Source organism: Fusarium proliferatum (genome assembly GCF_900067095.1).
Source record: "Fusarium proliferatum ET1 genome assembly, contig: FPRO_scaffold006, whole genome shotgun sequence".
Classification (NCBI taxonomy): domain Eukaryota; kingdom Fungi; phylum Ascomycota; class Sordariomycetes; order Hypocreales; family Nectriaceae; genus Fusarium; species Fusarium proliferatum.
In genome coordinates this window covers 596,766-611,483 of record NW_022194795.1, presented here as the reverse complement: position 1 = coordinate 611,483, position 14,718 = coordinate 596,766, and the positions used below count along the sequence as shown (strand labels likewise).

Below are 14,718 nucleotides of genomic sequence, written 5' to 3'. Positions count from 1 at the left end.
TTTTTTTTTTCTTATTCTTCTCTCTTTTGTGACTTGGTCTTTGCTTTCTTCCTCCCCTTGCGCCCCAACGTATTAGCGGACTTTTTTTGGTCCCCAAACAGCCCAATGCTCATCGTGGCGTCTCTTCTAGAATTCTGTTTGGAATAGAGGTCCCCAGCAGGTAACATGCCTTATCCTGGTCCCCAAAGCCGCTCTTTTAGTGTATTCCCCACAAGCCTCCTGGTGCTTGCTGGCCCATCCACCCACTGCAACTGATCCATCCATCCATCCCTTCAAGTTTGACAACCCCTGGTCCATATCAAACGCCCTTGATCTGGTTCATCTCGCTCGCCCTGCGTTTGGCAATTCCGATCCCATAGTGCAAACTGGAGATTTCTCTCTTCTCATGTCTGAGATATCTTCTCTCTCCCTCTCTCACCCAGATGATAGACGCAACGCCACAAACAGTGGCTCCCGATCCCGAGCAAACAAAGTTGCCACATCTTGTTGCTAGTCCAGGGCCCGGAAACTTGAGTTGTCCTCCCGACAGTCCAGTGCCAGTGCTAATACCTAGAGGCTCACGGCTCACGGCCCCTGCCGATCCTAGTAACCGTAAACACAGGCACAGGGGGGGTATTTGGAAGTCATCCAGGGGTGTAGCAGTGCGCTGAGTCCTGACCGCCTGGGCAATGCAATGACCAGACCAGTCTGAAGTATCGGTGCGTAGGTTAGAAGCCACGCGAGCCTCCAAATTTCAACGGGGGTGCTGGCTGTAGTCTCCCAGAAATGAAATTTAAGACAAATAGGTCCCCGACATAAATTCTTCGTTTCGTGATCAGTATCCCTTTCATTGGTTTTTCATCAATATTCATTCTTCGTTGTTTGTGCGTGCCCTTGAATTCCAGTCGCTCTGCATCTTATCTGCTCTGCCTTTCTCTGCTGCCGCTGCTTTACACACAACACAATCTGCAACGCAACCACTCTATCGTCTCATCAGCATATTGTACTGTCTGGCTTTCTGGGACAACGAACCTATTTGCGACACACCTCAACAATCCAAACCAAAGAACCACCAAAAAAAACACCATCATGCCTCGCGGACCTTATGACACTACTGGCGTTGCGAAGCCCAGCTGCCCCAAGCCTCCAAAGGGAAAATGCCCCCAGCTCGTTTGCCAGCAATAAGACGATGCAAGCTTTGCGATAATACCCTGTCATGAGCCAGCAGACCTCAGGTTAGTTCTCTGACACTCCAGAACTCCCACATCATGTTTTCTAACGCTCCTCAGAGTCTTGCTGTAAACATCATGCCTGCCAACATTCTTGCACGAACTGCGCACTGCTTTAGCGATTAGGATATCGACTGCCGATCGAAATAAAAGGAATTCATGGGATGACGGTGCTGTGGAGTTATGCTTTCTTCTGTTTTGGGACGGTTCGGAAAAGTACTAGACGGAATACTCAGGTCTCGGGATTATGATCTATGGGATTGGATATCAGAAGAGGAGGAAATGGTAACATAACATTGGATGGCTATAGATTTGAACGTACATATTAGTGCGTCTTTGGTCGCAGGACCAACTTAATATTGATACCTTACCTAGTACCCATCATTGAAACACGATTTGGAATCTCGCATATTCGCTTGGCGTCACAGTTGTATCGGTCGACAACGGTTCGTTTGGCTTCAATAGTGCACCCGTTTTGTGGACTATTGAACCACCGGTGGAAAACGTTGTTGCATAGTGCAGCCCTACAGTATTAGCTGTGAGCCATCGTGACCTCGAACCAATTCGCTGGGTTGGTTGGTGGAGATGAGTGTGGGATCTTGTGGAACCGTGGTAGCCGACGAACGATGTAAGAAGAGGCTAACTGCATATTACCCAGGGATATTCCCAGATGAAGCAGTTCGGCGTCGTATATCTCATCTTCTCCAGCCCGTTTCAAGGCCAACACCTTGCCCTCTCGCTTGAGAAGCAACTCGCAATTCGCAACAACAGCAGCAGCAGCAAGATCAGCAGTGCCTCCATATTGATCCTGGGAGTCTGGCCGTGCCGTTTGCTTAGTTGGCGCAAGCTTCAAGCCATCAGGGAGAGTGGAACGACAATGACGGTGGCACTTGAATTGATCGACGATGGAATGAGAAATACGAGGGGTTTTTCGAGGGAGAAGAGAGCTGAGGGTTGGTAATCGAAGGATCTGAAACCCGTTTACCCGTGGCGTGTTGGTACCAGACGAGGTAATGAGCAGCCGTTTTCTTCTGAAGGCGTAACGTTCGCCGTGGTCAAAGCTAAAAGCCTCATGAAACTGCCTAGAAATGCAAGGTCCCGTTGATCTTATTGCGTGTCGTCACTATTCAACTAGGTAAAAGGTCCGTCTTGTGGTTGTGGCTACAAGGTTGATGAAGTTGATATTGAATCCATATGATGTGACTTTTAGCGCGGGGGGTCTGAAGATGCGGAAGCAGCCGCAGTCTAGAAGGTGCAGAGACGTCACAGACAAGACAAGACAAGATTTACAATGGAGGGGTCGCAGTTCTTATCTCTTTATTAAGCTTGACATCCCGTGCAGTAAGTTAGGTGCTTCACATCTGGGACTAATAAGAAACTGGAGGCATTTACCCCGGATTTCTGTGTGGGGGTGGAGTATCAGACGCGGGATGTTGAGTTGAAAACCCCATTTATATCAGAGGTAACCTCTCGATCCCGTGTCTGCCTCCGCTACTGCGTCTTTGGCTGATGCATGAGATCGGATGCAGCATCCACACTTGGACGGTAGTAGCTTTATGATATGATCGTTATCTAGATAATCTAGTGTCTGCTCAATGCACGGATAATGAAGCATGCATCGTAGGATATTGCCGTGATCTTGGAATAGCTTCAACTTGGACTTATACCACGAGTTACAAAAGTGCCTAGACTCAGTATTCTAACATCATTCATAACCCAAGCAAAAATGCTCTATTTTTTAATGGTTAGCATCGTGACACTTGCTAGGCTTCATACATACTTAGTGGTGTGATACACAAAGCATGCAGACCGGGCCGGTCTACCATTCCCATCTTCACCGGCCATATATGTAGCCCGTAGGATGAGGCTATATTATGCAGCCACTGTTGTCATTAGATCACTGGTGCGGTGGTTTTCGGGGCTTTAGAAGTGGACGATGATTATTTCCGTAGCAGCTTGACATTGTACGGTGTGTCAACCATGAATGGCTTCAGTATGGGCTGACATGCCCGGCATTCTCGTACCAGCTAGATAACCAAGCAAGGATTACAGTTGCCGAATCATCCAAAACAGCCGACAGCTCGACCGTTTCAGCAGTATCAAACCTTTTAGGCCAGAGTATCTCCGAATTGTCAATGGCAACAGATCAATGAGTGAGATTGGTGAGGGGCTGCTCCAGGGTGGCTGTCCAAGGGTATCATGGCGATATCTGAAGGCATTCACATAGCTATGAAGCGTAGTACACAATCACTGCATCCACACCTTTATTGAAAATGTGCTAGCTATCATAATACAATTGATCTGATATGATGCTGCATATTTGGTTGTATACATTGTACGGTTCAGAGTGATGATACAGAAACTCGGCTGAAGCTAAGTAACATCTTTTGCATATATGCCGGACAAACGTCTATGTGGCCCGTGAGTACTTCTTTTCAGCACGTCAGACACTCATTGTGATCATCTCATCTCCCACTTTTTTGGTCAATGTGCATTGAACCTAATTAGCTCGGATGCAACCGATCAAAGACACGATTTCATCCCATATGCCCTTGTCACCGCCAACCACCAACATCCAACCTCTCACAGAACCCATGTCCTCCGCCTTTGCAACTACCAACCTCTCACTCTTTGAAAACTCTTTATAGAAAAATGGTAACCAATTCACCCGCTCAACCCCTGAATCACCAACCACGAGCTAAAATGGTTCCTGATTCTCCCTTTCCAACGTCTTAGCGATCCAATGGTTCTTCCCTTTCTAGACAAGCGCTGCAAGCTCCCCCGGCTTCCGGCTGCATCACCTATTGGCTTGACTATGTGACCACGATCGTTCGAATTCTCGTCAACCAACGACGTTTACAGCACTTGCGGTGACAGCTGGCCGTGCCCTGCAAGACAGTCCCCGAATTGTTGTTCACCGCCTGAAGGAGTCTCCACGCGGCCCGCTCGCGCGCACCCGGGAGAGGGTTCCCCGTCTTCCCAGCCCATCCACTACGACCGATCGAGAGGTCTAAAAGTCCATGCGGTGAAGGCCTGACCATGCTTATGCTTGAAATACAAATGCAGCACCACCTCGCATGCTTCTTGACAAGAGATCTATCTCCTCAAAGGCTTCTGCTATGCAGCCTGGAGAGCCCATGGCCACTCCAATAAATCTTCTTTAATCCTTACTTCCTTCAATGACAATACCGTCCTGTTAGGGCGAGTCGCTCATGAATGGCTTCCAACACCTTCATGGCGGTCCAAGAGACCATTGCTGCCCTTACCTGGCAGCAGACCGGATGCTTGCTTGCGGGCATCTGGCTCATCTATCTCGTCCAGCTTGTTATTTGGAGACTATGGCTCAGCCCTCTGGCCCATATCCCAGGTCCCAAGCTGGCCGCATTGACTCAATACTATGAGTTCTACTACGACTTTGTCCTCGGAGGACAATACACCTACAAGATCATCGATATGCATGAACGATATGGCCCCATTGTTCGCATCAACCCCTGGGAAGTCCATGTAGGAGACCCTGAATTCTTTTCGGACCTCTACACTGGACCCAGCCGCCGTCGAGACAAGTGGACATTCTACACCCAACAGGTAAGCACTTGTATGCTCAAGATATTCATGGTTTTCAACTAACAAAAAAAAATAGTCCGGTGCCCCCCGTACCCGTGTTCCTCACCCAACTGCTCTCGCAGGACCCAAGACTGCGACAGAAGGCTCTCTTGCTGCCATCGACCACAGCCTTCACAAGTTGCGTCGAAGTGCGCTGAGCCCATTCTACTCAACTCAGACTGTGCGCGAATTGCAGCCGGTTATCGAGGAGAGAGTGGAAGCTCTTCTGGGTGCGTTCCTGAACTACGCCGAGGTGTCCAATGGACAACCTCTTGATGTCATGTATCCCTACTCGGCCTTTACCAATGGTAAGTCTCAAGTCTCTCACGCAATGACACCTCTAACAATGTCCTCAGATGTCATCAATGAGTACGCTTTTGCTCGAAGCGACCACCTTGTCGAGAAGCCCGATTTCGGTGCCGAGGTCACCAATGACCTTCTCATCGGTACTCACATGGGACCTTGTGTGCAGCAGCTCGACTGGGTTCTCACCCTCGTCAATGCTCTACCCGAGTCCATCTCAAACCGATGTATGCCGGGATGGGGAGGGTTCTTGAAGATGAAGAACGACATTCTTGAACAGATCCACAGCGTCGATCCTCCTCAAAGCAGCGGCAAGTGGATGATGGACGGAGGTCACCCTACCATGCTCTCCACCAAGACTCGCTCTGTTCGTGACAAGACTGCCTCTCGCAACACACAGGAAAGCCAAATTACTGTCCAGGGTGGCACTCTAACCACGTCGTGGGCCATGTCACTTGCCACTTTCCACCTTTTGAACCGCCCCGAGACCCTCCGCAAGCTACGCGACGAGCTCTTTGATGCTATCCCCGATGCTTACGAGACCACTCCTCTGTCAAAATTGGAGAAGCTCCCTTACCTTCGTGGAGTCGTCAAAGAAGCTCTGCGCCTTGCTATCGGAACTAGCAGCCGCCTCGCACGCGTTGCGCCGGATGAGGCTCTCGTCTACCATGATCATGAGAACGATGAGGAGTGGAACCTTCCTCCGGGATCCATCGTTGGCATGAGCCCTTACAAGACCGTCATGGACGAGAACATCTTCTACGACGCCCGCGGCTTCCACCCTGAGCGATGGGTGGAGGATGGAGAGCGACTTGACAAGTATCTCGACATCTTCTGCTCCGGTTCGCGCATCTGTCTCGGCATGGCTCTGGCTCACGCCGAGCTTTATCTTACACTTGCCAAACTCTTCCGCAGATGGGGAAGCGGTGGTGTTGTGTATGGTAGTGATGACGGCGATCAGCGCTTTGGAGACGTTGGCTACCTCAGCATTTTCGAGACACGAGTTCGAGATTGCGAGATTGATGCTGACTACTTCATGCCTATTCCCTACAAGGGATCTGAGGGATTCCGCTTCGTTTTCGAAACCTACTAAGTTGGAGACAAACACTTCACTACTATATCAAGGTCAGGTATCTTTGCTTTGCTCTGCTTTTGTTGCCGCTTTGCGATACCCAGCGCCTATTATGTCTTTCTTATGAACCCTTTGATGAAAACGAGTTTGTATGATGGAATTACGATCATGTTTTGTCATGAGAAGCTATGAGTTTCATGTTTTATGTCTTTTAAAGATGCGGCACATACGTGCCTTTTTCTATGTCATGAGTTTACGTCTTGCATTGCTTTCCAATAGCCTTCTGGCTTTATTTGTTACCGTGTTCTGGAGAAGAGGATGTCGATACGCAAGCTTCGCAGTCTCTGTGTTGAACATGGATGAACAGCAAGACTTTTGCAATCAACACCAAATCTTCAAGCCAAATGAGGCGCACGGATAAGAGGTTGATCTTCTTTGTCATGATAAGTACGATATATGGACTTTTACGAATTCCGAACCCCAAAGGATTATGAGATACAGAACTGTATCTTTCTGAAGGCCAGGACTAGAACTGGTTGGATAGGAGAATCGGAGAAACAAACAAGAACAAAAAATTACAAATATCCAATTCAAAAAGCATATTTTCTAGCTTCTTCTCAGTGTGACCCTGTAATTCGCCTCTAGTGTCGATCTATCATGTCGTATTGAAACATTCACGGCACTTCCGTCGACAGCTCAAGGATTAGCAACCATCGAGAAAGCATCCAATCTCGTGTGGAGTTTCTCCGTCAAGAGGTTGCAGCAAAGACCCCCTAAATTACAGGGAATATCCGCACGCCACAGACCTGAGACTACCTATCCACGGGCATCCACTCTCCTAATGGTAGTTAGTGACGCAGCTATTTATTTCTATTGGGCCTGGTCAAAGCAAGCAGCCACCAAACCACCACGTTGCTACTCTATTCCGAGATCAGATGCCGTCAGACCAGCAAGTGTCCACTGTCTCCTGAGCTTCTCTCTTTGGTCTTTTATTAGTTCTTTTCTCTTTTCTTCTCCTTTTACACATAATTGCCATTTTGTTTCCTTGTACATCCCGTTCCATACATCCCCGGTCTCTATTTCTGCCTCTGTCTGTTACTTCAAATCTATTTGTCCTCATTTAGCACCCGCCGATGTCTACTTTTGATCCCGCAGCGAGGAAGCGAGTCCTCCGGGTCATTGCTGTCTCGCTACTCCTCGATCTGGTATGTGACAAGAATAGTTCAGTATGGCTTCCTCGCTAATTCAAGTTCCTAGATTTCCTTCACATTTATCCTTCCCTTGTTCCCCAAACTTCTCGAATTCTACCGCGACCGCGAAGGCCAGGAGCCAATCGGCCACGACGGACCTCAAACTCTCCTCCAAACCGTCCTATCAGGCCTCCACCGATACAAGGCTTCTTTCTCTCGCCCGATCGAGTCGCGACATGACATTGTGCTGCTTGGAGGAGCTCTAGGCTCTCTGTTCTCGTGCGTGACCGTCAAGCAAGCCTGTACATGTTAAGGTGCAAGCTGACAATCTTACTCGTAGACTTTTGCAAGCCATTGCATCTCCTCTAATCGGCGCCCTCTCCGATCGATATGGCCGTCGCAAGGCGCTCTTGGCTTCCATGTGTGGCAACATTCTCTCCGTCCTGCTCTGGGTTGCTGCCGTCGATTTCCGAACATTCATCGCCAGTCGTGTCGTTGGTGGGTTATCAGAAGGCAACGTCCAGCTCGCTACAGCAATGGCGAGTGATATCTCGGATGAGTCGTCTCGCGGTGCAACTATGGCTCTGATCGGCGCGTGCTTCTCAATCGCTTTCACCTTCGGCCCTGGACTCGGCGCGTGGCTCAGCACATTCTCGACATTCGCGGCGAACCCGTTTGCGGCGGCCGCGGGATTCAGTCTTGCGCTGATTGTTGTGGAGACAGTGTATCTATACTTCAGCCTGCCCGAGACTTTACCATCGCTACGCGGTGCTCAGACGAAGGACGGTGGGAAGGAGAAGGCTATACCCAAGGCTATTGAGAGGACCAACTCTCACTTTCTCTTGAACGCCATCCACTTCGTCTTCCTGCTGTTCTTTTCCGGCATGGAGAGTTCTCTGTCCTTTATGACGTACGAGCTCTTCTCGTTCACTTCCGGCAAGAATGGGAGATTACTTGGCTATGTTGGTCTTGTGGCATCTATTCTCCAGGGCGGTGTCACGCGACGACTTCCACCTCTGATGTCTGTTCGAATCGGCACGCTAGCTTGCCTCGCGTCCTTCGTTCTTCTGGGACAGGTCAACACAATCGGTGGTCTGTATCTCGCTGCTACATGCCTGGCCGTTACATCCGCCACCGTCGTTACAGGCCTGAATGCACTTTCCAGCTTCGAAGCTCACGAGGATGAGCGCGGCAACAAGCTCGGCATGCTACGAAGTTGGGGCCAGCTTGGCCGAGGCCTCGGCCCTATCTTGTTCACAAGTGTGTACTGGTGGGCTGGCCGTGAGGTAGCATATGGTATGGGCGCAACAGGTATCGCTGTTGTAGCTGCAGCGGTGTTTGGAGGGTTGAAGACCCCAAAGGGTATGAATACTCAGGGCAAGAAGGTTGAGGGCAAGGTCCGGTAAGAGTTGTGTGTAGACAATCACTAGTTCATGAAGGAGATGTGTATATTACATGTATTGGTCAAGCTGGACTTGACTGGGGTAGATAGCAGCATTCATAGAAATTGTAGCATATATTGTACGTTTGATGTTTTACGCCTTGTTACGATTTACTTTCTCCTTGAGACGTCTACAGTAGTTGTGGTGTTGAGCAGACTTTGAGACTGAGTGCACAGCACACTGCCTCGTGATTCGACTCTTCCAAAGTAGGATGAGCAAGAGGGTGTTCGAACCGCACTGCGTGCAGGGTCAAAACAGCCAAACTTGCGTAGCAAGAAGTAGAACCCCCAAGAAGGGCAAAAAAATACCCGCACCCGGATTTGCACCAGGATCCTTGGCTAACGCCCTATACTGTTATAGGAGTCCAACGAGTTAACTATTACTCTATACGGGCTTTCGTATGCTTTAACCGCTCGACCACGAAGTCTTTTGGTATTGCTTGTTGGGATAGGTACTATTGTGACGGGCTATATCCTGTTGAAAAAAGGGGGCGGTTATGGGCAGTGACAGGATGCTGCAGTTTCACAGACGGGAGCGTGCAGGGCGCAGCGCAGTAATTGGATGGAATTCGGGTGAGGAGGGCGGTGGTGATCGAGTCATCGGCACTGTTACTGTTATTTCTCGGTTGGTGATTGAGTGATTGAGTGGTCGCATTGTATGGTCGCAGTGTCGTTGTTTCGTGGTGTTGAGAAGGCCCAAAACTGGATACGCCTCAGCTCTTGAGATTTGGATAGAAAGCAACTGATTTCGAGATCTGTATAATCAATTGAACAACCGATATCTTCTGGTTAAGTAATTCGGTTTAAATCGTACTGTCTGGGATAATTTGTACGAGCTTACAATACCCAACTCATGCATTCATGTGTAACACGAGCCGGGGGATGGTGTCTTTATATGGACATTTGAATGGCTCCGCTCAGCCGCCAGGATAGGTCAAGCTCGACAGGGAGGTGATAGCGGCACTGGACTTTCACAATTAACACTATTGGTCATAAACATGCACAGACTTTCATAATAATGCCTTGGTAACAGCAAATCTTGGCTTGTATCAGGTGGTGTATCATGGTAAACTCCATACAAGTTACCTTGTGTTTTGAGTCTCGATGCTACCCTAAACTGACATCGAGATCATCAAAGTTCTTGACACCTCAGGTTCTCCCCAACATCACATATCAATAGTAGCGGTCTACAAAAGCGAACAGGGCATAAAATTTTCTCATCGATGAATCATGAGATGTTCTCACATGGTGCGTCCTCCACTTGAGTCTCACGATATCTTCCGTAAAGTGAAGGAGAATTTCGAGGCTACAGGCCTACGGCGGAGCCGATGCATGCGTCGAGGGCATATCCACTGTGGACAAACCCCCTCGGATAGAGTTCTCCATAATGGCAATGTGACAACAAAAACTATCCATATCCAGATGGGGACAATGAACGATAACCGCCGTGAATATGCGCCATAACTATGTCTGTGTAGCTACAGATTACTGACATGTCGCAACAATCCATCAACAAGGGAGCACGGCCTCCTAGGCTCAACGAGATATACAATGGAGAAGAAAGATCCCACAACACTCAAAGGCTCTTTTTCCATTAAGCTTACAGTAATACATTTCTGCCGTCAGAGTCACCGGGGTAGCAGCTGGATGATAGTTTCAGCTGTTTCATACGGATAAAGTGTATCAGTGGTGCTAACTTTTGCGTTTGACAATCTGGCAACTCCTCAATGGCTTGAGATATCGGAGTGGCACTTGAAGCTGCATGAAATCGCAAGGTCCTTATGGGAGGCAAGAAAACCCAAGCCCTGTGCCCCCAAGTGACGAAAAGACTTGGGTAAACGTAGTATATCTCAAGCGGCCTTCAGACCAGCGTGATTTTGGCATCCTGATTTCACGTCAGAAGTTTTCTTAACCCCCCCAGGGTCCTCACCAGAACCTCCACCAGGACCACGACTATCCCGCGACAGATCAAGGTGAGCTGCAGCTGCGCTTCGTGTGGGCTCCACAGTGGCTGGACATGATTTTTTTTGCCCCTCCTTGTGGTTTCTTTTCTGCTCTGGCGCGCTTGTTCAGTGGTTAGGTAGAGGCTATTGATCCCAGCAGCCTCTGCTTGGACCATACGCTGATGGAGGGGTTGTTGACAAGGAGGGGGAGGGGCACAACGCAACACGAGTAAACAACAACTGGACGAGACACAGGCGCAAGACCAAGACGAGGAACTGCAACGATGAGCGGAGATTATGGTCAATGTGATTCACCATATGGTTTTTTTTTTGGACATCAGTATAAGCGATCAAATACATGATCTGCCTGATGTCATGACGCCTACAGTGATGGAACTGTTGATATTCGCTTTTACCTATCTGTACCGTATTACCCCTCCAGCTTGAAAATTTTTGATAGGGACAATCAACTTCCTGTTTGACCACCTCACACATCCCAGCCAAGGCTAGATCTTCCGTGCACTGGTCGCGCAGCGGTGGTGGCAACCCACAGGCGCTAAAAGATTCAGTGGAGCATGACGTTGATTCGTGCAGGGAGTTTGAGCCAGAAACAGACCGCGCCATAGAGGAGGGGCAATCTTGAAGCTTCCCCTCCCTTGGTGGTCGAACGCAGAAGAAGATGTAGAGCGAGAGCCAACAAAGAGAGTCGCTCGGGCAGGATACTCTTATCGGTGTGACATTGTACGCGAGAGAGTTCAGAAAGAAGATATTAAGATTACTCAAGTGACTCACGCCGTGGTTGCGTTGGGCTGACGGACGTGAAATTGAGGGGCAAAAAAATCCTCAGATGCTGCGTTGGGCAGAACAGTCCCAGAGCCATGCTCGTCTCTGTATCAGGCCGGCCACAAGCAGGCCCCAGACAATTTTAGGACGCGCCCGCGCATCCACCACACGAAAGGGTAACCCACCGAGCCTCGACCGCCAGCATGATCGAATTTTTCTTCAGGCCGTAGTGAGAAATTTTCCTTTAGGCGGCGATGCGCACAAGAAAAGAATCGCAAAAATTGTGCCCCGCATGTACCCGCCTAACAGTTCGCTTGTACCTCCACGTAGAACCCAGCGCTTTTGCGATTGTCCTGGTGGAAAGACAGATATCGAAAGAGGTTGAGATAGGTTATTGAGCTGCTGATAGAGCAGCTAGAGGCGCCATGGTGATGTTTCTATTTCTAAATGCCGTGCCTACCTCAAGTAGTACACTAGAAGACAGCGGCTTTACTGAGATTCCTCTCGGGTGCCAGGCCTTGTTCGTTCCTCGAGTGTTGATATGTTGCGCTGATCCTGCCAGTTTGCTCCCCCAGATATCAGCTTCAAAAGCGGCCAGCAATACTGCAAAGGCTCGTCTAAATGCGCAGCAGGCTGTGCAGCGTGACCTCGTAATGACCACCGTAGTTACTTGATCACGATCACTCGATATCAACGACAAATCTCTGATATCTCCGTCCTCGTCGAGCTTCTTCTGCCCCTCCTCGTACCATTCCTCAAGTCTTTACTCACTCGCCGTCATTATGCTTTAGAGCTTAATGATTGGCTCAAACGGACCCACCTACCTTGTGAAAAAACCTCTGAGCTGTTAGGGCTTGCCAAGTTGGTTGCCCCGCGGCGCCGCTTCTGACTTTCACCCCACCCCACCCCTCCTCCCTCTGGCTCGCCTTTTAAATCTCCTCCTCCCACCACTTCCCTTAGATTTTTTCTTCTCTTCCCTCCTCGTCTCGCATACCCGGTTCAAGCATCCGATCTGCGATTTTGTATGTGCAGCCCTTCAAGGCCTTGGTCAAGAACATCGACAAGATCTATCGCTTCATTGCAAGCTCTTTGGAGATCTTCTTGAACATCGCCTGCTCTCCTCACCCTGTCTCTTCGGCCGCTGACCTCTTCACAGCACGTACATCAAAAACCTTATCACAAACCATTCACAACCGTCAAAATGGGTAAGGAGGACAAGACTCACCTTAACGTCGTCGTCATCGGCCACGTCGACTCTGGCAAGTCGACCACTGTGAGTACTACCCTGGACGATGAGCTTATCTGCCATCGTGATCCTGACCAAGATCTGGCGGGGTACATCTTGGAAGACAATATGCTGACATCGCTTCACAGACCGGTCACTTGATCTACCAGTGCGGTGGTATCGACAAGCGAACCATCGAGAAGTTCGAGAAGGTTAGTCACTTTCCCTTCGATCGCGCGTCCTCTGCCCACCGATTTCACTTGCGATTCGAAACGTGCCTGCTACCCCGCTCGAGACCAAAATTTTTGCGATATGACCGTAATTTTTTTGGTGGGGCATTTACCCCGCCACTCGAGCGATGAGCGCGTTTTTGCCCTTTCCTGTCCACAACCTCAATGAGCGCATTGTCACGTGTCAAGCAGCGACTAACCATTCGACAATAGGAAGCCGCTGAGCTCGGTAAGGGTTCCTTCAAGTACGCCTGGGTTCTTGACAAGCTCAAGGCCGAGCGTGAGCGTGGTATCACCATCGATATTGCTCTCTGGAAGTTCGAGACTCCTCGCTACTATGTCACCGTCATTGGTATGTTGTCGCTCATACCTCATCCTACTTCCTCATACTAACACATCATTCAGACGCTCCCGGTCACCGTGATTTCATCAAGAACATGATCACTGGTACTTCCCAGGCCGATTGCGCCATTCTCATCATTGCCGCCGGTACTGGTGAGTTCGAGGCTGGTATCTCCAAGGATGGCCAGACCCGTGAGCACGCTCTTCTTGCCTACACCCTTGGTGTCAAGAACCTCATCGTCGCCATCAACAAGATGGACACCACCAAGTGGTCTGAGGCCCGTTACCAGGAGATCATCAAGGAGACCTCCTCTTTCATCAAGAAGGTCGGCTACAACCCCAAGGCTGTCGCTTTCGTCCCCATCTCCGGTTTCAACGGTGACAACATGCTTACCCCCTCCACCAACTGCCCCTGGTACAAGGGTTGGGAGCGTGAGATCAAGTCCGGCAAGCTCTCCGGCAAGACCCTCCTCGAGGCCATTGACTCCATCGAGCCTCCCAAGCGTCCCGTTGACAAGCCCCTCCGTCTTCCCCTCCAGGATGTCTACAAGATCGGTGGTATTGGAACGGTTCCCGTCGGCCGTATTGAGACTGGTGTCATCAAGCCCGGTATGGTCGTTACCTTCGCTCCCTCCAACGTCACCACTGAAGTCAAGTCCGTCGAGATGCACCACGAGCAGCTCAGTGAGGGCCAGCCCGGTGACAACGTTGGTTTCAACGTGAAGAACGTCTCCGTCAAGGACATCCGACGTGGTAACGTCGCTGGTGACTCCAAGAACGACCCCCCCCAGGGTGCCGCTTCTTTCACCGCCCAGGTCATCGTCCTCAACCACCCCGGCCAGGTCGGTGCTGGTTACGCTCCCGTCCTCGATTGCCACACTGCCCACATTGCCTGCAAGTTCGCCGAGATCCAGGAGAAGATCGACCGCCGAACCGGTAAGGCTACTGAGGCCGCTCCCAAGTTCATCAAGTCTGGTGACTCCGCCATCGTCAAGATGGTTCCCTCCAAGCCCATGTGTGTCGAGGCTTTCACTGACTACCCTCCTCTGGGTCGTTTCGCCGTCCGTGACATGCGACAGACTGTCGCCGTCGGTGTCATCAAGGCCGTCGAGAAGTCCACCGGTGCTGCCGGCAAGGTCACCAAGTCCGCTGCCAAGGCCGCCAAGAAATAAGCAGCTTATTTCTGAAATGACAACCTTCAGTGGGATCTTACGACTTCGATCTCACGCCCAAGGGCTGATGTACTCGCTTCTACGACGAAATGATCATGTTGGCATGAGCACTCGGCTTTTGTCTGGGGGCACATAATGAGAGGCAAAGAAAAAAGGCCAGGATCTCGGTTGTGTGCAAATCAAAAAAAGAATAGAGAGTCTAGAAG

General features: G+C 50.0%; 3 protein-coding genes and 1 non-coding gene across 4 annotated transcripts; 3 read left to right on the top strand and 1 right to left on the bottom strand.

Moving 5' to 3' along the window:
• Nucleotides 1-4,424: 4,424 nt before the first annotated feature.
• On the top strand, nucleotides 4,425-6,207 carry FPRO_09279 (uncharacterized protein; the record flags this gene model as incomplete). Its single annotated transcript, XM_031232655.1, has 3 exons — nucleotides 4,425-4,793; nucleotides 4,849-5,119; nucleotides 5,168-6,207. The coding sequence occupies 3 exons, from the start codon at nucleotides 4,425-4,427 to the stop codon at nucleotides 6,205-6,207; spliced, it is 1,680 nt and encodes a 559-aa protein (XP_031082570.1).
• A 1,112-nt stretch (nucleotides 6,208-7,319) lies between these two features.
• FPRO_09278 (uncharacterized protein) lies at nucleotides 7,320-8,782 on the top strand (the record flags this gene model as incomplete). Its single annotated transcript, XM_031232654.1, has 3 exons — nucleotides 7,320-7,391; nucleotides 7,444-7,655; nucleotides 7,717-8,782. The coding sequence occupies 3 exons, from the start codon at nucleotides 7,320-7,322 to the stop codon at nucleotides 8,780-8,782; spliced, it is 1,350 nt and encodes a 449-aa protein (XP_031082569.1).
• A 341-nt stretch (nucleotides 8,783-9,123) lies between these two features.
• On the bottom strand, nucleotides 9,124-9,212 carry tRNA. Its single transcript is given in 2 exon segments — nucleotides 9,124-9,158; nucleotides 9,176-9,212. It is a non-coding gene; the product is annotated as a tRNA-Arg (tRNA).
• A 3,532-nt stretch (nucleotides 9,213-12,744) lies between these two features.
• FPRO_09277 (translation elongation factor 1 alpha) lies at nucleotides 12,745-14,512 on the top strand (the record flags this gene model as incomplete). Its single annotated transcript, XM_031232653.1, has 4 exons — nucleotides 12,745-12,816; nucleotides 12,918-12,980; nucleotides 13,212-13,350; nucleotides 13,404-14,512. 4 exons carry the CDS (start codon nucleotides 12,745-12,747, stop codon nucleotides 14,510-14,512), a joined length of 1,383 nt encoding a protein of 460 aa, XP_031082568.1.
• Nucleotides 14,513-14,718: the final 206 nt, after the last annotated feature.